Source organism: Microtus pennsylvanicus, chromosome 18, assembly GCF_037038515.1.
Source record: "Microtus pennsylvanicus isolate mMicPen1 chromosome 18, mMicPen1.hap1, whole genome shotgun sequence".
NCBI classification, from domain to species: Eukaryota; Metazoa; Chordata; class Mammalia; order Rodentia; family Cricetidae; genus Microtus; species Microtus pennsylvanicus.
In genome coordinates this window covers 28387604-28412446 of record NC_134596.1, presented here as the reverse complement: position 1 = coordinate 28412446, position 24843 = coordinate 28387604, and the positions used below count along the sequence as shown (strand labels likewise).

At 51.3% G+C, this 24843-nt stretch overlaps 2 protein-coding genes across 3 annotated transcripts in view; one reads left to right on the top strand and one right to left on the bottom strand.

Annotated features, from left to right (window-relative positions):
* Positions 1 to 4553, top strand: Cib1 (calcium and integrin binding 1). Its single transcript, XM_075953063.1, has 7 exons — positions 1 to 158; positions 289 to 323; positions 1792 to 1900; positions 3115 to 3265; positions 3380 to 3498; positions 3580 to 3668; positions 4325 to 4553. Exons 1-7 carry the CDS (start codon positions 108 to 110, stop codon positions 4344 to 4346), a joined length of 576 nt encoding a protein of 191 aa, XP_075809178.1. The 5' UTR covers positions 1 to 107; the 3' UTR covers positions 4347 to 4553.
* Positions 4554 to 5098: 545 nt separating this feature from the next.
* The window catches only part of Sema4b (semaphorin 4B), a 41537-nt gene continuing 21792 nt past the window's right edge, over positions 5099 to 24843 (bottom strand). For both annotated transcript variants that reach the window (XM_075953056.1, XM_075953057.1), the window contains 13 exons: positions 18026 to 18189; positions 17828 to 17890; positions 15059 to 15157; positions 14286 to 14397; positions 13863 to 13976; positions 13611 to 13762; positions 11878 to 12059; positions 11610 to 11760; positions 10596 to 10806; positions 10370 to 10485; positions 9984 to 10150; positions 7313 to 7398; positions 5099 to 6756 (listed from right to left, as the gene is read on the bottom strand). In XM_075953056.1, coding sequence (XP_075809171.1) covers positions 6017 to 6756; positions 7313 to 7398; positions 9984 to 10150; positions 10370 to 10485; positions 10596 to 10806; positions 11610 to 11760; positions 11878 to 12059; positions 13611 to 13762; positions 13863 to 13976; positions 14286 to 14397; positions 15059 to 15157; positions 17828 to 17890; positions 18026 to 18189 — 2357 coding nt within the window. In that variant the 3' untranslated portion in view covers positions 5099 to 6016. The remainder of the gene's footprint in view (positions 6757 to 7312; positions 7399 to 9983; positions 10151 to 10369; positions 10486 to 10595; positions 10807 to 11609; positions 11761 to 11877; positions 12060 to 13610; positions 13763 to 13862; positions 13977 to 14285; positions 14398 to 15058; positions 15158 to 17827; positions 17891 to 18025; positions 18190 to 24843) is intronic.

Here is a 24843-nt window from a genome sequence, read left to right as displayed (position 1 = left end):
CTGTGGGGACGGGACGGGGCGGGGCGGGGACGCGGCCCCGAGGACGGAAGTGAGAAAGTTGCCGGAGTCCCGGGGAGAGTTGGTGAAGCTGTGCGCGCACCGCGGCGATGGGAGGCTCGGGCAGTCGCCTGTCCAAGGAGCTGCTGGCCGAGTACCAGGTGCGCGGGGCATCAATTCTCGCGGAGCTCGCGTGCGGGCCCGCGCCGGGGAGTGGGGTTCGGGAGCCGGCGGCGGGGCAGCCGTGGCTTTCCGGCGGCTTGCTGACCCTTGTCTGGATTTGCCTTTCAGGACCTGACGTTCCTGACCAAGCAGGAGATCCTTCTGTGAGTGCTGTCCCAATCCCTGCCCTCCACCGCGGGATTGCTAAGGGAAGGGAGCTTTGGGGGTGCTGTCCTAGCGGGGGCTTGACTGGACACCTCTCCTCCGAGGGTGGGGCCGGGTTTCACGGAAATTAAGATCAGCGGATATAGAACCGGAGGCCCAGAGTGCAAGTTTTGCCCGCGCTGGGATCTCAGCTTTGCACCACGCATACATACACTCTGTGTATCCAGGAAAAGGTGGATTGTTTGAGCCCCGCTGGCCTCCTCACTGCTGAACTTCCTGTTATCTTCTGGAACAGCTGTGGCTCTGTGCGGACTTTGCCCTCTGGCAAAAGCAAGAAGCCTTGAGGAGCTGGCTCACCTTCCTCCCAACTTTACCTGTTTAAAATACAGTAACCAACCGTTAACGTTTACTGAGCCCAGGAGCCACTGAGTGATTCCCACATTACTTAAATCTTCAGGAGGAGCTTACCGAACAAGGAAACAGGTTCAGAGGTTTCTGGTAACTTGCTTATAAAGCACACTGTAAGTGCTTTGATGGCCAGGACGCTTGACTTAGGGAGGTTCCTGATCTCCTCAAAGAAATTCCACTGGGAAAGAGGTGGTAGGTGAGAGAAGGGGGTCCCTGCAATGAAAGTGACATCGTGTTTTTGCTCTTCTCTCCCCGTTGTTTAGAGTCACTTATAACTCCGACCCTAACCTCTCCATTCTTTAGGAATCTTTGAAATTGTTGCTGCCATTGTTAGGGTCCAGGACCTTGTTCTCCAGGAGCCCTAACCAGCTAGGCTGGGGGGACTACCTGCCCTCAGTAGGCTGATTAAAGGGATAATGTTGAAAAGCACAGGAATGAAAGATATCCACTGTGACCACACTGGGAAAAGGAACACAGAGGTCCTGTGATAACCCCCTCCCTCTGAGTGAACCTTCATGTCTAGCTGACATGAGGCTTATATTTAAATTAGGGCATAAGGTATGTGACACTAAGCAGTCTGGTCAGGATGTGGTCTCTCCATCAGTCTCCGCTCCATTCTCTTATGAAAGGTGACAAGTCACTGGAAGTGTGTGACATCCCATCCCTGTAGACAGTTCCTCCTTGGCTGACACCAGGCTTCATCCTTCTCACATGAGATTCCTGGGGAGTTCCCATATCTTGGGGACAACTGGTTCTGTAGCCTGACAGCCAAAGGGAATGGCACGGGTATCTCTAGATTATATAGAGTGCCTGATACAGTGTCCTCAGACACACATGCCTCTCTTCCATAAATACCCACCCTAAGAAGGGGCTCCAGGCCTCTGCTACTTTGTGACTGACTTCTCTCTGGCTGAAGGTTACCCAGTGACTGAAAGTCTCGGTCATGTGACTTACTAATACACCTGGTTTCTGCGGCATTTAGAATGCAGAATGGGAATGTAGGAAACCCAGGGAGCCGGGCTGCCTGAAGGCACCAGTAAGTTACCCTCTCTCTGCCAGAGCCCACAGGCGGTTTTGTGAGTTGCTTCCCCCGGAGCATCGGAGCGTGGAAGAGTCACTGCACACCCGAGTGTCATTCGAGCAGATTCTCAGCCTTCCAGAGCTCAAGGTTCAGTCCTTTATCCACTCTCCCCTCTCCCCACGTCATCCATCCTGTCTCTACTACGTTACTTAACTCTTCCTGCCATTCTGATTGGTTGGGAGCACATGCCACCACACCCTGGGTTAACTTTGATGATGGTATGTACTTGTTTGTGTGTGGTTGTGTACACACGTTAGTGCCAGTGCCCACAGAGTACAGAGGGCGTTGGATCCCCTGGTGCTGGAGTGACAGCTGCCCATCACGGGTGCTAGGAACTGAATTAGGGTCCTCTGCAAGAGCAGCACAGGCTTTTAACTGCTGAGTCATCTCTCCAGCCCACTCCTCTCTTTTTAAAAACAGAAGTTTTGGGGATTGAATGCACGTCTTTATGTTTACATGGCAAACACTTTACTGACTGGACTAACCCACCACTTCTTTTTTCTGATAGGGGGTTTTACTATGTAGCCTTGGCTGGCCTTGAACTGGCTTCAATCCTCCTTTCCCTGCCTTCTGAGCACTGGGATTAAAGACATCACCATGCCCAGTCTCACTGTGGAGTCCTAGCTAGCCTGGCTGGAACTCCCTATGTAAACCAGGCTATCCTTGAACTCTTAAGAGAGATTCACCTGCCTTTGCCTCCTTGGCGTAGAATTAAAAGCATGCACCATAACACCTGTCTGTTAGGAAATTTCTATGAAAAGAGCCTGGCTCTGTAACAAAATAATTGTTCAGTTAAGTATATTTCAAAATGACCAGCGTGGTCCAGCTGGAGGGTACTTGCTCCAAGTAGCTTAAAGCTAAAAACTCTTGCCTTGTAAGCCTGAGGACCTAAGTTTGACCTCTGGAACATATGGTGGAAGAGAATTGACTATAGAAAGTTATCCTTTGACTTCCACACGTGTGTGGTGGCATGTGCTCACATGTGCGCTTACAACCAGGGACCATCTCTGCCCCTTTCCTGGCTGGCTTAGTGGTCCCTCCTGAGCCCTCCAAGTCCGACCTTCAGAGGTTCTCCCCTTCGAGCCTGAACTCCATGAAGTGCCACCACTGTCATCAGCTTCCTCAGGTTCCCAGAAGGGACTCAGTCATGGTGGCACATGCCTGTAACCCAGCACTTGGGAGGTAGAGACAGGAGGATCAGCCAGAGTTTGTCAGACCCTCCCTCAAGTTTCCGGCTGAGTTGGCTGAGCATGTCACCCAGGCAGTGCCCTGGGACATTCACGGAAGGCTTTCTTACCCAGGCCAACCCCTTCAAGGAGCGAATCTGCACGGTCTTCTCGACATCCCCGACCAGAGACAGCCTGAGCTTCGAGGACTTCCTGGACCTCCTGAGTGTCTTCAGTGACACAGCAACCCCAGACATCAAGTCCCACTATGCCTTCCGCATCTTTGGTAAGCACCGTAAGCAGGACCCCGTTCCTTCCCACACAGGAAGTGGGGGCCAGGTGTGTGCCTGCAGAACACGTCTTGCGCATGTCCTTATTGCTCCCTGTGTCTGCCGCCTAGATTTTGATGACGATGGAACCCTGGACAGAGAGGACCTGAGTCGGCTTGTGAACTGCCTCACAGGAGAGGGCGAGGACACACGGCTCACTGCTTCTGAGATGAAGCAGCTCATTGATAATGTGAGCTGACTGTGCCCGCTGAGCCTGGGGGTGTCGGGTGGAAAGGGTTGGGGCTGAAGCCTAAAGCCCTCCCCTCTCCAGATCCTGGAAGAGTCGGACATCGACAGGGATGGGACCATCAATCTCTCGGAGTTCCAGCATGTCATTTCCCGCTCACCAGACTTTGCCAGGTGTGACAGGAGCTCCCCTGCATTCTGAGTACCCACTCACTCCGGGATAGTATGACAGGGATGTTTAAGGGTGGTCTTCCAGAGGGGACACACTAGGGAACTAGCCTACTCCAGTTTTGTTTTTTTTTTTTTTTTTTTGAGACAGGGTCTCATGTGGCTCAGGCTGACCTTAAACTCCACCTGCCTCTGCCTCCCTCGTGCTAGTATTAAAGTTGCGTACCACCACATACCACCACACGTAACCTAGACACTGAACTTCTGGTCTTCCTTCCTCTTCCTCCTGAGTGCTGGGGTGCCTCATTTTTGTGGTACTAAAGACTGAACCCAGAGTTTCAGACATTTTAGGCAAGCAGTCAGTCTACTGAGGTACATCTCCAGCCCCTCAAACAAGAATCTTAAACTGTGGCAGTGCAGGTCTATAATCCCAGCACACATCCGAGGCCAGCTTGGTGTACACAGGGAATTCCAGGCCAGCTAGAGCTTGTTTAGTCATGGGAGAGAGGTGGGTATGATCAGTAAGGTCTGCACCACCTTCTACCAGAGAACCAAACACGGGCTAGGGTATATCTCAGTGGTAGAGTTTATATGTGTAGCCCTATGTCGGGCCCTGTGTTTGATCCCCAGCACCAAACCCAACTCACTCCTTCCTCCTGCAGCTCCTTTAAGATCGTCCTGTGATGGCTTCTGAGCACCAGCATCCTGTCCAAGACCTTTCCACTGCTGAGATGTGGCCAAGGTCACGCCTGTGTGTCAGGGCCAGCGCCGGCCCAGCCTGGAGAGGGCACTGCAGCGTTGGCCCCCTGGCAGGGGAGGGCCCTCCTCCCCCTTCTCATTGCTGTTGTCATCACTGTTTTTACTGATCGGTAATAAAGGGTTAGGAATGTTTGACTTCCTCGTATGACACAAAGCGGACTGGATTTGTAGGAGCTGCTGCCTGTCCGTACTTTGGACACACTCAAGAAGTACATTTCCACATGGGAGAACTTTGGCATGGCAAAGAAAAGTCCATTTTACCACATCTTCCTCTGGAAATTTTAAACACTCCAGAGTAAAAAAAAAAAAGTCCTTCCTTGTGCCCTGAACTGCATGTGGACAAAAGGGAGTCACCCTGCTAACTACACCTGGCCAGGTGACAGCAGGCAGGCTTGAGAAAAAGGCTTGGGACCCCGGAAAGATGGAACTTTACAAAGCAGAGCCAGGCTGGGGAGATTGCTCACTTGGTCAAGTGTCTGCCTCAGAAGCATGAGGACTTCAGTCCCTAAGTCCCAGTGCTGAGGAGGTAGAGACAGGAGGACCCCTGGGACTAGCGGGCCAGCCTCTCTATCCTAAGGGTGAACTCCAAGCTAATGAGACCCCGTGTGAAGAAAGGAGTGCAGTTCCTAAGGGTGACACCTAAGGACATACACACAAAGTCCTTCCAGAGTCAGGGCCACAATTAACACAATTCCTCAAGATTTTATTTAAAAAAGAAAGTAAAGTGCATCTTATTAAAAAAATATAAAACCCATGTAAATTCAGGGTCCTTGTGATGGGCAGTATCCCTTAGACTAAGTGACAGACAGGGCAGGGTGACCTAGGAGTGGGAGAAGATGAGAGTTCAGCAGTCCCTGTGCTGGAACTGAAAGACAGGGCTGGCGAGGTGGGTGGGGTCATGGTTCTCTGGGGAAAAGGCAGCAGGCAACAAACAGTCTTCTATCGTGAACTCCTCTGGGGTCACTCCCTTGTTCTCTTGAGGCCACAGCCTGATACAGGCCTGGTAAGTCCAGGAACTGGGACTGGGCCCAGGTCCGGTGAGGAGGGCTGCAGAGCCAGCCTAGCCCTCGGGTCCCTGAGGTGGTAGGGTGTCAGCAGCCACAGATGCGTCCTCGGTGGGCTGGCGCTGGATCAGGGCCCCTGCTCTGCACTGAGAAAGGGTAGCCCAAGGCAGCAGAGTAAGGCGGAAGGTAGGACAGGCCAGTCGGGGAAGGAGTCCCACCGCCATCTCACACAGCCACTCTGGCTAAGTGTCCAAGACTCCAGGCAGGCTGGAGTGGCTGTGGCTGTGTCGTTTTCCTCCTCGTCTCTGTCTTCTTCCCTCTTGCTCTGGCTTCACAGTTGTGGTTGTCTTTTAAACAAAGGGCTCAGTTTAAGTAGCAGAGTTCTGCCACAGGACAAGGCCCTCTGGCCCCTGGAGGCAGATCCATCTTCAGCCAGGCACTGGAACCAGCTGGCTGGGCTGTCGGGGCTGTGATACCAGCTGCCTCCCAGGCCGGGTACCATGGTTGTGTTCTGTGAGAAGCAGAGGTCTAGCTGACCTCCACCGAACATTCACAGCCCGAGGCCAGGGTGGCCACATCTCAAGTCACTTCTCATACCACAGAGTCTCGGATCTCAGAGCCCAGGCGAACTCGGGGCCGGGGGCACATGGGAGATACCTCCACAAAGCTGTCCTGAATACTCAGTGGCCTCTTCTCAGACTCAGTAAAGACTCGGGGCCCTGGGGAGCTATCTGACAGGGCCTGGTAGCCTCGGTGGTCAAGCGGGGTGCTAGGAGGGCCCACACCATTGAGTGGCCGGGTCTCAGGTGGGAGCACTATAGGGCGAGTCTTGGGGGACACAGTGGCACATTCGCCCTGCTTTAGGAAAAGCTTCATGCCATCCCGATGTCGGTAGAGAAAGAACAAAGCTACAAGCACCACGGCAGACCCAAACAGAACGCACATCACGAGGAACTCATTCCAGTATGACTTGTCTGCACCCCAGCTGGCCCTGCCGCCAGCGGGCGCGCTCACTCGTGATGTGTTGATAATGACCGGGATGCCATCACGCTGGTCCTTTTGGTCCATCTCCCCATCCTCCATCACCTCTGGGCAGTAGCTGGCCACCAGCTGCCGGAATCCTTCTTCTACTGACCAGCACTGGAACATCCCCAACCTCTGCTGGCTGCCTACCAGGAGCAGGTCGCCAGTGGGCAACACGCGACAAGAGGCAGAGGCATTGACAGGGCTCCCATTGTATAACCAGAGCCGAGTGGCCAGGTTCGAGAGGAGTGGGCACGCCAGGGTGTTCACTGTGTTGGGCTGGATCTGGACTTGTTTACATGGCTTGCCTGTGGGCAGAACAGACAGGGGTAGAAGGAGCCGGTGGCTAGAGTAACCCCAGGCTTAGTCCCATCCTCCTAGCTGTGCTCCGGTGCTGTGATGGTGGTTTGAATGAAAATGGCCCCCTGTGGGCTCATAGGCACTGGCACTTTTGGGATGTGGCCTTGTTGGAGGAAGTTGTCGCTGGGGTGGGCTTTGAGACTTCAGAAGCCCAAGCCAGGCCCAGTGTCACTCTCTTCCTGCTGCCCACTGACCCAGATGTAGGACTCTTAGCTACCTCTCCGCACCATGTCTGCCTGCGTGTCATGACAACCATGGACTACGTCTCCAAACTCTAAGCCAGTCCCAATGAAATGTTTTCCTTTCTAAGAGTTGCTGCGATAAATGTGTCTCTTCACAGCAACAGAACCCTAAGATAGATGTTAACTTGGGTGATTCTTGGAACTGAGCGAGACTCACTATCTGGACCCCTTTTTGTAGGACTAGAAGAAAAAAATCTTTATCTATAAATGCCTGGAGTCATCTTCCAAGCAAAAATGACCCACCTTTTCCAGGGCATCTTACCTGGTGGCACCAAAATCCGGGCCCTGGCTGAGGAAGCATTGCAGAGATCCTTGGCATTGGCTCCCTCAATGTCCTGGATCCACGGCCTGGGTATGAGAAAATCTTGGGTAGAATCCCATGGACCAGTGTTCCCTTCCCCTCTAGATCTGGACTACTAGGTCCAAAGCAGCAAGGAACAGAACTTCCCTGAGCAGTCTCACTACCATGCTTGACTAGGCATCTCCAGTTGTGATTATGCGTGTGCACATTTATGCGGAGGTTGGCCGACAACCTTGGTACCATCCCTAGAAACACCATGCACCTCATTGGCCTGGACTTCACCAACTAAAATCCACTGGGTGTCCAGTGAGCCCAGGGATCTGCCTGTCTCTCTCTTGCTACCACTATGCCTGGCATTATATGTGTATTCTGGGAATCAACTCAGGTTCTCATGCATTTAAAGCAAGTACTTCACTGACTGAACTATCCTCTCAGGCCCCTGTCTACACATTATTACAAATAAAAGTCCCAATCTCCTTCCACTATAAAAGCATAATGTGCCCGGCACATGGGAGGTAGACACAGGAGACAGAAATCCAAGATCATCTTTGACTACGTAGTGAATTGGAGGCCAGTCTAGGCTACATGAGATCCTGTGTCAAATACATCACCCCCATTAAAAACCCAAGAGGCTGAGGCAGGAGGATAGACTTTGTCTAAAAAGTCTGAAACTTTCCTTTTATTTTTTCTTTAAAAACAAAAAACAAACAAACAAAAAAACCTATGATATGCAATGTAGCCCAGGCTAGCCTCCAACTCCCAGCCCTTCTACTTTACCTTCTCTAGTGTTAAGATTACACGTGTAAAAAGAAAGATGGGTTTTCATGCACTAAAAAACTTAGAAAACTCAGCCAGGCAGTGTGGGACACGTCTTTAATCCCAGCATTTGGGGAAGCAGAGACAGACAGATCTGTGAGCTTGAGGTCAGCCTGGTCTACATAGTGAGTTCTAGGCCTGCTAGAGCTATACTGAGACCATCTCAACGGAAAAGAAAAAAAAACTCAACCAAGCATAAAGAATAAACAACAACACTACAGAAGCCTCCCACAACCTGCTATGAAGCAGCCAAGACAGAATTTTGGGTATGTCCTTCCAGGTTATCAGCTCCTTAAGAAGCTGGGTTGTTTTTGGTTTTTGGGGGGCAGGATAGGGGGCAGGACAACGAAGTTGAAACAGAGCTTCTTTTGAGGCAGTGTTTCTCTATATAGCCCTAACTGTCCTGAAACTCAATGTGTAGACCAGACTGGCCTCAAAACTCAGAGATCTGCCTGCCTCTGCCTCCCAAGTGCATGTGCCATAGCACCTGGCTGAAACAGGGTCTTATGTAGCCTGGGCTAGCCTCAAACTTGTAATGTAATCACGAGTGACTCTGAACTGCAGATTTCCGCCTCTACCTGCCTCCTAATGGGATTGATGGCAGAGCATGCACCGCCATCCCCAATACTGAAGTTCCTGAACTAGTTTAAACAGACCCCAGATTTGACACCCTCTGTGAAACAAGAATGAACTAACGGGGAATGTGACACTTCCACGCTCCAGGCATGCATTAATTTGTGTCCCTTTTCCTGTAAACAAAAGAATGCTACAGATGTGACAGCCTATGTTTATTAAAACAATGAGACTGTTTGCTTTACACATTTGTAGACAAACATGAGGGCAGTGTGTTAAAATCCCGCCAGCTGAGGCATGGCGGCGCTCAGCTTTGTGCGCATCCCGGTTCTCTCAATAAAAAAAGAAAGATTTATCACCTTCATGTATGTGTATCTACATGTGCCTAGGTGAGTTTACGTGTACCAGGATCTGTGCAGACCAGAGACCAGAGGGTTGGGTGCCAACCCTGGAGGTGAACTTACAGGCAGCTGGCTGTGAACTGCCCGACATGGGTGCTGGAAATGGGACCTGGGTCTTCTACAAGAGCAGCCAGTGCTCTTAACTGCTGAGCCATAACCCTTGAAAACTCATTATGTCACAGAGAAGGCTCTTGAATTTCTCCTCCCTCTACCGTCTGAGTGCTAGGATTATAGACATACACCACCATGTTCCGGCCGCCCTATTTTCTCTTGATCCTTCACAACTGTATACTGAGTTCCAGGCCAGCCAAGGCTCAATAAAACAAAAAATAAACAATAACAGCAACAACAAAACCAGGTACTGGGATTATAGGCATCCCCCCCCCATCACAACTGCTCATCCTTTTTTTTTTAAAGTTGAGACAGGGTCTCCTGTAGAGCAAGATGGCCTTGAACTCTCAGAGATCTTCCTGCCTGTGTCTCCCCAATGCTGGGATTAAAGGTGTGTGCCACTAAGCCAAATCCCTATTTTCTAAATAGACATCTCAAATCAAATGTTACTCTAACCTTTTTTTTTACTGGTTTAATAGGCCGCTGTAGTCCTTAGTGGGCTATGTGCACACGGCAATCCACACTAGATGTTTCATCTTCTACCAAACCCTGTTCCCCTTTCCAGGCAGGTGAGGCAAACACTGCCTATCTGGCCCATACTGACTTTGAGGGAAGTAGAAAACTGAGAAATAAGCACATGGAGATGTGGATAGAATTGAGACCATGCAGGGGTCCCAGAGAGGATGGGGTGCTCAGAGACGATGAGCATCAGGAACTTTGGGAGCTCTCACCTGGAGGCCTGATCAGGCTGGTAGAGGCTGACAGGTGTGCAGCGAGAGCCGCTCCAGGCACAGTAGGGGTCTCGAGCCAGGACGCAGTCTCCACAGCTTGGGTACAGGCTGCAGTTGGCTACCGGCACTTGCACCACTCCGGAATGGGAGGAGGCGTACAACAGCCCCTACACAGCCAAACACGGAGAGTGAGAGGGCGGCATGGGCGCCCCGTCACTCAGTCACACTAGCCTCAGACCGTCACTACAGCCAGCCCAGGGAGTATCTGACAAGTTCTGCCCACGTCCTGTTGATGGCCACGAGTCAGGGCTCCTTAACTTTCCATCTGGCTTAGGCAGGGGAGGGAGAATTGGCTTGGTGCCAAGCTCACTCTATAGCCCACTCACCCCACGGCTGTCCAAGAGCAGGTTCTGCACAGGCTGGCCTCGAGGGAAGACCTGCAGCTCCTCAATGATGTGCACCCTGGAGCCCAGGGTCACTGCCTTGTGCAGGCGGCCGTCACCTGGAAACACGGACAGAGCTCAGGCCCTGAAGGAGTCCACTGACCAGGATCCACCAACCACGCACAGATTCCCCTCCATCACTCAACCCTGCTCGGCGGCAAGCACTCACCAGTGCCCAGAAAGAGGACATCGTAGGTGTTGTGCAGGCCAGGTACTCGGTGCACAGCCACGCGCTGGTAGCGGGCTTGTGGCTGCAGCAGCAGCAAGCGGCTGCGGACCTGCCCGTCCATCAAGAAGTGGTCCTTGAGGAAGTTCAGCACTCGGTCTGGAAGCTGCAGGGACGAGCTGATCTTCCGTTCCCGGGCACTGTTGGTGATGCACTGAAGAAGGCAGAAGCAGGACGTGAGAAACAGGAATCAGAGAGGAGGCACGCCTCCACAGGGGACAGTAGTGGCCAGCCCCGCCCCACCCCCCGAGCTCCAGAACACAGTGCTGGTCCAAAGACAAACTGGACGTGTGAGGAAACCCCTTGCCAAATTTGCAAACAGGCCTCAAAAAGTGTGACTCCTCGTCTTGCATCTAGCATCTGACCCTGGGATCCTCAAGCTGGGGCTGATCGATATCTCCATAAAGCCAGCCACAGCTGAGTCCCATAACTGCCCGGGTCCTGTTTCTCCCTGCGCAAGGGTTTCTCCGTGCCCAGTGATCTGTAACTAATGGCGTACGCTACAATAGCTCCAGCCCGATCAGCATCGTAGTCTGAGACGGAATAGCTCCACAACTCCGTGTGGTATCTGGGAAGGGTCCGGACTCAGCAGCCCAGAGTGGCCAAGGCTAAGTGACAAATCCTTTCTGGTCCTTCCACCTACACCTGTCCATTCTCTCACGCTGCTTGTCAACATCACCTCCCAGTCAAACTGTTGGCACTCATACCCTGGTGGTCTACTGGGTTCCAAGCAAGTAAGAAAGGACTATTACCATTACCTATGATCTGGTCATCTAGTCATTTGATAATTAGACAAGGAGGACTTGGCAGAGTCCGGGACGGACAGAGTAAAGGGACAGTAATAGTACTGTACAATATCGCGCAAAGCTGGGTATGGTGGCATCCTCCTTGTAACCCTAGGACTTAGGAGGTAGAGGCAGGATGATCAGGAGTTCAAAGTCAACTACTGATACCCACCGCTCCAGGCCGGGGCGTGGGCACCGAGTGTGTCTCAGTGTACCACTGCTGTGTCTCCCTGTTCACTTTCTTGTACAGGCCATCAAAGGCCTTCTGCACGTCATTCATGGTGAAGACACAGATGGCAGAGCCCTCTGTGGTCCCTCTGTGCCTGCCGAAGAAACAGCCAAATTAATTCTGAGTTGGGAATGGGGTTCAAGACTGGGTCAGTGGGGTCTAGCCATTCTTTACCCTCCTGTCCCCAGCTAAATCCTAGCATCTCACTCACCACTGGGAGGTGAAGACCCCATAGAAAAGAGTCTTGTGCCAGTCCTGGGGGCTGGGGCTCAGGGTGAAGACATCTTGTAGCACGTTAAAGGGGAAGCCATCATCGGGCCGGGAGCACAGGAGTTGAGCCTTGAGGAAGGAGGTCCAGCGCTGCTGCAATACCCGCTCTCCACCCTCGTCGCCCTGGGAGGAGAAGAGGGGCCGCTGGCTTAGTCATAGACCAAGGGCCACAGCGGGAGGCACGGTGGTGCCTCGCCAGCCCTCCTCAGCAGCAGCTGAGACAGACACAGGAATGAAGAACGCGATAAAGCCAAGACAGACATGCAACTAAAATTGAGAAAACTTAGGAAGGAGTGTGTGCTTCTCGTCATGAAAGTGCATGCCCTACAGTGAAGGATGAGCAGACAAGGACCAAGGGAAGGGACAGAAGACAGTTCAGGGACACAATGCCATCCAGCATGCCAGCATCATTGGGCATGCTTCAAGTTACTCAGGCGGATCACGAGTCTAGGAGTTGCAGCTAGCCAGGGAACGCAGTAGGACTTCAACCCATTAAACACATAAATGAATAAATAAACTATAATAGGGAAAGGAGTCTGTGATTGATTACTGAGCAAATAAGGAGCACCTTGAAATAGCACAACTCAGCTTTGTAACGAAGTTAATACAAATACATCAGCGTTAACAGATCGGCAAAGAACACTAATGTTGATGGTGGTCCTTTCTTGTAGGGATGGCAGGTTATTACCAGGTTGGCCTGGAACTCAAGAGGTCCGTCTGCCTCTGCCTCCCAAGGGCTGGGATTAAAGGCGTGCGCCACCACCGGCCAGCTTGGACCTTAAGAGCTTTCCATGGCAGAACTTAACCCACGCGACAGCTCTGATGGCAGTGGTGTTATTACTGCCATATAACAGGATTTTCAGTTTTCAAGAGAAAGCCAAAGATGTCTTTTCCAAAGGGATGTAGCTCAGTCGGTAGAGCGCCAGCCTAGTATTTATAATCCCCAACCTGAGCCCAGCACTAGGTAAACCAGGTATGACAACACAAGCAAGAAGATCACAAGTTCAAGGTCATCCTGAGCAACACAGTAAGTGTGAGGCCAGCCTGGGATACATGAGCCCCTCTCTAAGAGAGGCACTACTACTATTAAGAAAGTTTTTAAAGCAGGATGGTGGTGACGCACACCTTTAATCCCAGCACTCTGGAGGCAGAGGCAGGTGGATCTGTGAGTCTGAGGCCAGCCTGGTCTACAGTGCTATTTCCAGGACAGCTTGGGCTATACAGCGAAGCCCTGTCTTGAAAACAAAACAAACAAACAACCCCAAGTTTTTAAGATAGGATCTTGGTATGTGTTCTAGGATGAACTTAACCTTGCAATACCCAACCTCTCGGCTCCCCAAGTGTCAGGATTTTGGGTGTGCATTGTCACCACTACCTTCAATGTGAGATTTTCTCAACTAAAAGGAGGGAGGCCAGACAGGCACAGTGATGTTCTCCTTAATCCCAGCACTTGGGAGGCAGAGAGAGGTGGATTTCTGTAAGTTCGAGGCTACCCTGGTCTATATAATGAGTTCTAAGACACTCAGAACTAAATAGCAAGACTTTGCCTCAAAAAAAAATGAAGAGGAAGATGAAGAAGAGAGACAGGTAGTTGGTTGAGCTGTTGCTCCCTAGAGGACACAGATGTGGGGGGTGTCCTTTAGGTGGATGAACCCGCTCCCCACCCCCACTCACCTTACAGACTCGAGCAACTCGGGACACAATTGTGTTCTCAAAGAACTCAAATTCTTGGCCGGTCTCACTGAAGAAGAAGTAGATTTTATCGTCATCACCATTCGGGCTGCCCAGGCTCTCAGGAACGTAGGCTGAGGCTACAAAGGCAGGGTCTGCAGAGGCCAAGAGGGTACACAGTCAGTCCAGGAACCCCTGGGACAATGTCCCCTTCCCAAGGCCTGACTGCTCAGGGGGCCTGAGGCAGAACTCCACCTTGTAACCAGTTGAGGGAGCTCTCAGTCTTGGTGGGGCGGGGACTTTGGCTTCGGGAGATGGCTGGGTCGTTTCCCTGGAAGTTACTGACTGTTCCAGTGTACAGCTCGCCATCTGCCAAGAGAATGTTCCCATGGGAATGGCTCCCTTGGCCCAGGCCCTGTGCCCTGCTTAGGGCCCACAGTGACCACAGCCCCATCCATCCCGCCTAGGCGGAAGCAGGAACTTGGAAGAGTTAAATGGGAGGGCAGCCCAGGGTCACTCAATGCCTGCTGGGAACCAGCACAGCAGCATGGAGACCCCAGCTCAGCCCTGGGACACACACTGCCCAGAGCCTAGACACATCCCAGACTCAGTTCTCCTGCCCTGTGTATCTCGCAACTCCATAAAGCCCCGAAGCCCCCAGCCTACACCACCACTTACCAACCACAAGGGCCGTGGATTTGAAGTTGGGGTCAAAGGGACAACGGCCCTTGCCATCCTCCAGGAGGACATTGCCGGCCTCATCTTGTGCTAAAGTGAAGCTCGCTATGTTCTGTGGGGGAGTAGATAAGTGGCTCAAGGCAGGGAACAAGGAAGTGCACAGCAGGGATCCGTGCAGATACCAAAGTGCACAGGTGCCAAAGTGCACGTCCTCCTTACCCCATGCTCTACATGAAGGCATGTATGCAGTGGGCAACAATCCCCAGTGAGCAGAAAAGAGATGAGGCTTGGAAAATAGTCCTAGAGTCAGGGAGAGCAAGACAATGCAAACCCAGGGATTTCTGACTCCAAGGCCTGTGTTCCAAAACACAGCCTTAATGCCACTCTCTGTTCGAGTATGTTAGGGCAAGGAGGAGGAACACAGGGTGGGCATGCACGAGACAAAGCAAGAGCGAGAGCGTGAAGCACAGCAAGGGAAAGTCCGGAGGGCAGAAGAGAGCAGGAAGCTGGCCAGAAGTCAGGATCTCTGGAGAAGGTGGCTGCATGCACCTCTCCCTGCCCCGGCAGGGAGACACAATAGGGGGTGGGCAGCAGCCAGGATGATGTGCTTAGGGGTCTCAAATGCCCACTGCTGCCTAGAAGCCTGCCCTGAGGATCCTTCTTTCACCAGGAGTCAGGGCTAGAGGAGGGCACCCCACCACCACCACACCCTGCAAAGAAAGGTTGTGCCCAGGCAGCTGCAGCCAAGCCCCAGGGTAGCGGAGGGAACTCACAATGTAGGCACACAGGGGGCTGAAGGCTGCCGTGCCACAGGTGAGCAGGTGGCTGCTGTTGAGTGGCAGAAGGATCTTGATGTAGTTTTGACAGTCTCGCTGTGGGGAAGGAGAAAACGTCAGGTCCACAGATGCCACCAGGGGGCACTGCAGAGGCCTCCTCCCCAGTCCTGGGGGCAGGGCCTTTGCTGGGAACCTGAGAGGTAACAGAAAGGGAACAATAGAGAAACCAGCAGCTGTGGGCTGGCTGGCAGAGCTTTCGCGGGCTCTGCACTGCAGAAGATCCTGGAGCTGAGTTAGTTTCTAGACTGGCAAATGCTCCTTCTCTCTGGTGACCGGCACCCTGGGGAGGGGGCTCACCCCTTGGAGTATCTGGGCCCTCTTGAGACTCTTCTCCAATCCCGCGAGGAAATAGAAGGCAAAACAGGAAGAACTGCTCAGCCCTGAACTCCTGGCACAAATGCCACCTTCATAAGGTATCTAACAGGAATTCCCAACTCGGTGACATCGACACTCCCATTGGGATCTTTCCATCTTTCCAGAGGGAGGCCCTGGCCTTGGTGTTTCTCAAACCCCACACCTTTCTGGACACTAAGCATTCAAGAGCCAAAACCCCAGAACCTGACCACTTCTCACCCCCTTTATGGATCGAACCTTGGATGAAGCACTGTCATAGCTTAACCCCCAGGGGCCTCCCTGTGTCCAGCCCCAGAGAGAACACTCTACTGTTGGGGAGGATTTTCAGGTGTGTTGCTTTTGTTTCTGTTGCATTTGTTTAACACTGTGAAGCAGTGATCCTTTGCCTGTCCAAAACACCTGATAAAGAGCTGAACAGCCAATAGTGAGGCAGGAGCAAGGATAGGAGGGGTTGGCAGACAGAGAATAAACAGAAGAGGATTAAGAGGAGCAAGAGAACAAGGGGAGGAGAATGTCAGCAGTTACACAGCAGGCTATGGAGAAAGAAGTAAAGAAAGGTATACAGAAACAGAGAAAGATAAAAGCCCAGAGGCAAAAGGTAGATGAGATAATTAGTTAAGAAAAGTTGGCAAGTATATGACCAGGCCACAAATTAGAAAAAAAAAGAAAAGAAAAGAAAAGTTGGCAAGAAACAAGCCAAGCTAAGGCTGGGCATTCATGACTAAGAATAAACAAACCTCTGTGTGTGATTTATTTGGGAGCCAGGTAGTGAGCCCCTCAAAATATCAAAAGAGTAAAACATCATACAACACTCTATCCTGTACACAATGGGACCTACCTATTTTTATTTCTGACAGTCTTGCCATGTAGCCCAGGCTGGCCCGGAATCAATAATCCTCTGCCTTACAATCCACTAGAATTACAAGCAGGTGCAAGCATGCCCAGCTCAAAGTGAAACTTTTAAAATACAGGCAAGACAGGAAGATCACAAGTTCAAGACCAGCCTGGGTTACAAGACCAGTTTAGGCTACAGAGTGAGAACCTGCTTCAAAAACAGAGGGTCAGGGATGTAGCTCAGTAGTAGAGCACTTGCCTAAAACGTATGAGACCCTGGGCTTGATTCCCAGTTCTGTAAAACAGCACAAACAAAGGCAAGACCATGCCACTTCTTTGCTTAGCCTGATTTCTACTGGTGTCCAAAGGGATCTGCTCAGATGGAAACCCAAAGTCCTGCTCACTCTCTGGGTATTTCAGCCAGTTCCTTACCTTCCTCTAAATCTCAAAGGCTCAAATGTCTTTTCAGCATGTAAACTGCTTTCTTTCTTTCTTTTTAAATAATTATTTATTTTCACTTTATCTGTACAAGTGTTTTGCCTGCATCTATGTGTGGACCGCTTTTGTGCCTGGTGCTGTGGAGGCCAGAAGAGGGTGCTGGGTCCCCTGGAGTTACAGAAGGTTGTGAGCTGTCTGTCATGGTGGATGCTGGGAAATAGGTTGGTCCTCTGGAAGAGCAGCTCGTGCTCTTACTGCTGAGCCATCTCTCCAGCAGATTTTTCTTTTTCCATGCCCACCTTGTAAACAAACTGATCTTTCATTCTTTTGTTCTTATCTTTTTGAAATGGTGTCATGGAGTTCAGTCTGCCAATCTGCTAGGTAGCCAAGGATGACCTTGAACTCCTAATCCTCCTGCCCAAATTCTGGGATTACAGACGTGGTTTTACATTTTCACAATGTCTCCAGTAGCTAACACTACAGAACAAGTTCTGAAGAGGGGCCGAGGCTCAGCTCACGGTCAGAACACTCTAGAGTGGGAGGTGCTGAGTTCCATCTCCACACTGCCAACAAGTACTTGCTAACTGACTACAGAATGAAGCATGATTGGGTAGGGGCAGCCAGGACTTGACCTGAAGGCTGCCTCGAATGCCACTTGCTCTATTTGGGACCTGCGGCTTCTGGGAAGATGGTGAGATGTCCTTCAGGAGAATCATGTGTTGGGCTGGACCCCATCTAATGTCTTTGCCAAAACCAAAATAGAATCTGCCAGGCCTGTCCCTTTACTGGAAACCTTTCGCAGTCACGATCGCCACCTCACCCAGTCCCTGTTGGTGCTAAGGGTAATTTGGCACTGTTTATATGTCAGGGGCCCTGGACCCACTGGTTTATCCAGGGACACGAGCATGTGACCCCCAGTTTACAGGTAGGAACTGTAAGGCTCGGCTAGATGAACCTACTTATTCAAGATCGCAGAAAGGATGGGATTGGGGTTGATTATCTCTTAGGCTATGCACTTCCCATAACACTTGGTTGTATCTGCTCAGTTCTGCTCAGAACCCTCCCCAACTTCAGGCTCACCTTCAGGTCCTTGCCCTTGAAGCTGCACTGCTGCTTCCGGTCAGCATCTGCTCGCCACAGCAGCTAAGGAAGAAGAAGGGGAAACAGGTGTGAGGGCATGGAGGTCTGTAGCACCAGGCTCCTCTCCTGCCCAAAGCACCCTCTGATCTGCAGGCTGAGCTCCCCAGCCACCCCTCTCCATCCACCTGCCCCCCTCACCTCTTGGTACTCTCCACCAGGCAGGAAGCTAAGGCTGCTGTTAAGCGCAAATAGGGCCTCTTGGGCCCCCACGTACAACGTCCTGCCATCCTGGCTCAGCAGAAGGGCTGTGTAGTTGGAGATGTTCTCGGCTTCAAATTTCCGAATCGGCCTTTCTTCAGAGCCTAGGGAAAGGAAGACGGGCATTGCCTGAGAATGGCCTTTTCCATTTATCTCAAGAAAGATCTAATTTAATCTAAGACAGGTTTTCAGGGCAGTCGGTGGCAAGAACCTGGGACAATAGGTTGGGTACAAAGGACATTTCTGACACCCAAATGTACGAAAGAAATGCACTTGAGAAACACGGGGGACAACATTAATTATAGCTCCATTCATATCATCAAGAAAGTGGAAACCCAAGAGTCCAAGGATAGGGGACTGGACAAAAATAATTATGATATTCCATTCAGTGGAATATTACACAGCTGGCAAAAAGTAATACATTAGAAACTCCAGAAAATAAGCAAACTAAGCTGTGTAAGAAATTCATAATATAGGGGCTGGAGAGATGGCTCAGAAGTTCAGAACACTGGCTGCTCTTCCAGAGGTCCTGAGTTCAATTCCCAGCAACCACATGGTGGCTCACAACCATCTATAATGAGATCTGGTGCCCTCCTCTGGCGTGCAGCAGGCACACATGCAGGCAGAACACTCCATACTTCATAAATAAATTGAAAAAACAAATAAATTCATAATCTAGTTAGGTATGATGGTATATGCCTGTAATCTCAGCACATGGGAGGATGAGGCAGAATTAGAAGTTGGAGGCCAATCTGGGTTTACTTAAGTGGGCCCCCACTTTAAGAGAGAAGGGGTCAAAATACAAAGCAAATTACAATATAAAGTCATGGTTGTGAGTACATAATAGAATCTCAGAAAGGACAGGCAGAGGCTCAGTGAGTAAAGGTACCTGCCACCAAGCCTGACGCCCTGAGTTCAGTACCAGGGACCCAGAGGGTAGAAGGAGGGAGGGAACTCCCGTAAGGTGTCCTCTGATGCCCCTGTGAATGCTATGGCAGTGTACATGCACACACAAAAATAAATACTGCGACAGAGAAGAAAGCTGGTACATTTAACACCCCCTCTGACAGCATCTGACCAAAACAAAAGGAAATGCAAGGGCAGCCCTCTCCCTCCCTGGCCCTGCAGGGATGCACTGAACCCCTCCATCTCGAGCCAGAGCCCCCAGTGCCCATGGAGACTTAGTTACCAGACAGAGCATGAATGTCCTCAGCCTAGAGCTCGGAAACATGAATGTGCGACAGACTGCATGACCGGGGGCGGGGGGGTGGATGGGACGCTGCTGTCCCTCCGAGGAACAAAGAGGGTCACAATGCCATGCTAGGGCTTGGGGTGCGGCTCAGCGCATGCTCGTCTAACGTATCGGGGCCTGGGTTTGATCCCTAACAGCACATTTGCATGGATCTGCAGACAGAACAAAATCGAGAATTATATTAGACATTAAAAAATGTTAAAGGGGACTAGAGAGATGGCTCAGTGGTTAAGAGCACTGACTGCTCTTCCAGAGGACCAGGGTTCAATTCCCAGCACCTACATGGCAGCTCACAACTGTCTGTAACTCCAGTTCCAGGGGATCTGACTCTTTCATACCAATCCACATAAAATAAAGTTAAATAAATCATAAAAATTCTTTAAATAATAAAAAGATGTTAAAGTGTATTGCTATTTTAATCGTGGATGACACAGCCTATACCACCGTGCAGTATAACCTTAGCCCAAGTGGAGTTTGCTTGCTTGACTTTTTGAGGCAGCTCTGTTACATAGCCCAGACTAGAACAAAATCATGATCCTCCTGCCTCAGCCTCTTGTATGATAAGCTGGGGTGATAAGCGTGCACCACCACATCCGGGGCAGGCGTATTACTTGAAGTGGCAAAGGCAACAGCAAAGGTGAAAAGGTAAGGGGCATGAAGGGAGGGCAAGGGTGACAGAAGCCTGATTTTCTCAGCAGCAAGCCAAAGGGTTAGAGATGGAAGATGGCGGTGTGAGCCTTTCATGCCAGTGTCCAGGGGAACCCTGGAAGCCTGGGAACTCTCTACGACCCAGAGGTGACTCTGTGCATCAGACAAAGAGCACAGAGGCTGAGCTCTGGGCTGGTTCTTACAGCAAAGCCTTTCCCGCTTAATTAACATTTAAAAGTGGGGAGTGAAGGGTGTGTGGGTGTGTATGAGTGCACGCATGCATGCGTGTATAGGTCAGAGGGCAATTTCTGGGAATTGGTTCTCTCTTCTACCATGTGAGTCCTGGGGACTGAATTCAGATTGTCAAGCTTGACAACAACAGCGCCATTACCTTGAGCCACCTGGCCAGACCTCACGCATTTACATACATACAAATATATAGGACCATTGAGAAAACTTTAGGGCCTATTCACTGTTGCAGAAGATGAAATAATTAGGAGATATTAATTATCTATTACTAAAAATGAAGGTTATAAAATATGTCTGGTCAGATTATCTCACTTAGTGGGAAAAAATATAAATGAGAAAAAAATCCAGACAGAAGAATGAATAAAGCCAAGTCCTGAAGCAATTACTAGAACCACGGGTATTTTTCCCATGGGGGCTTTACAGTAAGCAACCTATACTTGCATAATGTAAAAGATATAAATTTAGGAGGAGAAAAAGAAACAAGTCAACGCCCACTGACCCATCAGTGCGCTATTTATGCTTTGAATGATTAATGGGTTCAGAGAGAAATTATTTAAAAAATTCTAAGCGGCTGAAGACAGGATACAAAGACAAGCAGAAAGCAGCCCCCGAGCAGCCTCAGGCATGTCCCAACTGACCAGTGGGTCGGGACCATGCAAACAAACAAGGCTCCCAGAGCCGGGAAGCCATGGGGCAGCATGCCAGCCAAGCAATGTGAAGATGACTTCATGTGTGTTTGTATGTCCAGTGTTTTTACATACCCTCAGCCTGGTTCCAGAAAGAGGTAAGGAAACACAAAGCAAGAAAGTGGCGAAAGAGAAGCATTAAAATCAGGAGCAGGGAAAAACTGATCTGAGGAAGACATCTAAGCTAGAAAGGGGAGAGGTCACATAAGCGGGTCACACGGTCTTCACACAGCTGCTAGGGGTGGGTTCCGCATTAAACACCAAGACCCCTGGCGGCCACAGGGAAAAGGGAAATGAAGTAACTTGGTTCTCACTATTCAAGAACAGGAAGACACACCAGAAGCCTTTTACACATGGCACGGAATGCTGAAGAAGCTCTCAGGCGGGGTTTTCCAACAAGCCTGTTGGGACACGTGGGATGGCTACCATCTCCAGTCAATAGGATGATAGATAGGGAGGGGCTATATCTGCTCCCCAGGAGGTCTCCTTGAGGGTGGAAGGTGGTGGCGGGGAGAACTAGGAGTTTGAGGGGAATATGTGTGGCTGTCACCCTCCTGTGACCCAGAGGTAGACACAGCGCTGCACTAGAATTCATGAGGAAAGGTCCTGAGGTCAGAGTTTGAACTCTGCCGATGACACCAGAGGCAGTCACAGCCCAAAGATGCCCTCTCTTCAAACTGCCAAGAGCCTCTTCTCCAACTCTTAACTCCTTAGCAACCAAGACTCCTAACCCTCAGCTCCTCACACTGGGAGGCCAGAGAAAGCTCCACCACCTCCCAACCCCTGAAACATCTGGACTCCAAGCCTTCCTCAGAGATTCTGAAACTGCTGGTCTGCAAGACAGCCAGCGGGCCAGCTCCAGGTGACTCGGAAGGAGGAGGCTGGAGGACAACACTGAGAGGCACCAAGCAGGCCCTTCCCGACGACAGCCGCTCACTCCGCTGTGGTTTCTCATGTATATAACTCGGATAACACGGAAAGCGCAGCTCACAGGAGCCCCACGCGACTCAGCGAGATCAAGGCACACAGTTCCTGCACCCCTTCTTTATCTCTTGCACCCCTCAAGGTTTTCTGAAAGCACAGGCTGCCTCTGGCTTGCCAAGGCTTATCTGCCTACACCAGAGGGCATTTCCACCTGGGTGGGACCTACAGCTCTAAGCGGGAAGCCACCCTTGGATTCCGTCCAGACACAGAAATGCCAAGAGTCCGAGATAAGCACAAGCTCCAGGTGGAGCTCAACGCCCCCTCCACTTTAGCCCGGGTGGATGGCGAGCTGCCCAGGGTCCCTCAGACAAAGGCAAGCCAGGTTGGAGGGACAGTCTGGGTGCCAGCGGCCCACGACCCCTCATGTCTGCTGGAAACACACGGAACAAAATGACCACGGGATGGGAAGTGGCACAAGCCCTGAAGCGGGGGACGGCCCTCCACACTTGCCCTCCTCTCTCCTCCCTTCCACCCTGTCTCAAACTTAAGAGCCATGCTGTGCTGATGAACCCGGCTGCCAGCGATCCTTCCACTCCTGCAGGCAGACTTCATTAGATCTTCCCCACTGGTTACCCCACAGGACAGATCGAGAGCATATACTGGCATTAGAGACCAGGTTCCAATCCAACCTCTACTGCTCAGAAGGCAAGCCACTTAACCTTTCCAAGCCCCACTTTCCTTATCTGCAAAATGGGAACAATAATTGCCCTCTGCCTCACAGGGTTGTTATGAGAAGAAACGAGATTACGTATGTAAATAATAATGTCCATAATAACCCACACTTACTGAGCGCTTCACTCAAAACAACTTTGCACACGTTTTCCCTGTGCTGGCATGGTGCCTGGCACACGATCAACACTCGAGTGGCTCAAAAACAAAATCCAAAAGCCCTGCAGGAAAATCCAGCCCAGCAAGCCACAGAGGGCAGGACAGGGGGGTGTGGCCTCCCTCCATGAGGTTACAGTGCCGGCCCACTCCACCTGAGCCTGAGCGGGGCCCACAAGGGTCTCATGGTCAGATCGGCTCAGAAACGGGATGTGTGTTACAAGTCACAAGTGCTGTGACTGCCCAAGCTCCCATCCGTCTGGTGCCACCTCCAGAGTGACAGAATGGCTGTGTGGACGTCTGTGCAGAAGGCTCTGCCTGAGCCTGCCCATGTCTGTGTGTCTGTGTGCCTATGTGCACGGAAGCACAGAACTCTGGGGCCTGTCCAGGCTTGTGTGTGAGTTCCTGGTACTCTGTGTGCAGAGGTGACTGGAAGTGTGTGTGTGTGTGTGTGTGTGTATGAGCACGTATGTGTGTTTATGTGTGTGGTTGTGCCTCTTGTGTCAAACATGTTCTACCTGGTCTCCTAGCTGTGAGTATGGTCCACATACCCTCCCTGTCTCGCTGCCTGGGGTTTATTTATCCCTTAACTAGAGGCTCTGGTTGCTGCCCCAATCAGGACAGAGCTTCTCCCTTGGCAACTTGAGCCAGTGGCTGCCCAAAAGCCTATCCTTCCCAAGGATGCCCCATCCTTCAAAAAGATAGGATGGGGCTATTCCAGGGCTGCCACCTTCAGGGTCACACACCCCATTCTAGCAGGAAGTGATGTGGGAACTTCTCAGTTCCTAGGCTCACCAAGACTCTTCCCTTCCCTGTGACTCAGTCAGATGCTTGGAGCTTTCTGGGTTAAAACAGGAATATAGCTTAGCCCCACCCTGGGCAGGGCTGACTCAGAGTAGCACCCCACTTTTCTCTGCTCTGTGGCTCCTGAGCCACCACAGGGAGATGCTGACCTAGCTCTAACTTTTAGCCCTCCACAGGTCCCAGCAGGCTGTGACCAGAAAACACCAGCCTCCTTGTAGAGTCTGAGCAAGGAAGCGGCCTTCTGCAGGGGTGTGAAGGGCCTCCTGAGTGGCTGGTCTCAAGGACGTCATGCCAAGTCACCAGAACCTTGAACCCACTTGTTAGAGTCAGCAGCAAACTGGCCTGGATGTACTTCCTCCTTCCACACCACCCAGTACTGGGCAGGAAGCAGCCACCTAGTCCTCAGGCTAGGTAAGCATGGGACCAAGGTCGACATCAATGGGCTGAGGCCAGGGCAGAGTTCACAAGAGTCAGACCCACTGTGGAGGACTATGTGCCAAAGTCTGCCCTGGCTGAAGTGGTCAAGAGTCCATTTAGTGGCTAGGTATGGCGGTCAGTAATCCAAGTACTTGAGAGGTAAAAGTATAAAGGCTCAGAAGTCCGAGGTCGACCTCGGCTCTAAAGCAAGTTTGGACCCAGCCTGGACTACACAAGACTTTGTCTCAATCCACCTTCTCGCCCCACAAAAAATAAAGCATTTATAGCATTTGGGAGACTGAGGAAAAACTTACTGGAAGTTCAAAGAAAGTCTTAGTTATACAGCAAGACCCTGATTCAAAAACAAAACCAATAATAATAATAATAATAATGATAATAATACACCAGAGAGAGCATGAGCAAGCATTTGTGCTCGAGGGGTGGGTTTACTCTAGAATGCCTCCCTCCCAATTGTCCCTCTTGTGAGCTGGCCAACCCCTGTGAGAACCCCAAAGCCACGGGACCTGTACATCATCAACACAGGCTGTCCCAACACCTTCAGGGCCTGACCTCTGCTTGCCCCCTCCAAAAGCCACCCAGGACCACAGTCAGCTCCCGTGTCCCTCTGCTCAGTGGCTGGCCACTCTTAACTCTCCCTCTCCTGTGGCCTCTCCCTCCTACCTACCCTCTTCCTCACAGATGCCTCTAAGTTTGTTCAACTTCTGGCTTCCTCAGACACAGGCTGTCCCTTTCAGAAGCCACTTTTTTGTCTTGAAACAAGGGCGAACTCCCTATGAGAGCTCTCGCCAGTGCCTTTGCCTCCCACTCCCTCTTCCAGGGAACTGGCCTCAACCAGCCCAACACTTGGTGGAAGATCCCTCATGGCCCAGGAA

What these genes read in the sequence shown, in the direction of transcription:
- Cib1 (XM_075953063.1), top strand. Translation starts at nt 108, where the DNA reads ATGGGAGGCTCGGGCAGTCGCCTGTCCAAGGAGCTGCTGGCCGAGTAC. An exon ending in ACCAAGCAGGAGATCCTTCT is followed by an intron (nt 324 to 1,791) that starts GTGAGTGCTGTC and finishes TCTCTCTGCCAG; the next exon opens with AGCCCACAGGCGGTTTTGTG. An exon ending in TGAAGCAGCTCATTGATAAT is followed by an intron (nt 3,499 to 3,579) that starts GTGAGCTGACTG and finishes TCCCCTCTCCAG; the next exon opens with ATCCTGGAAGAGTCGGACAT.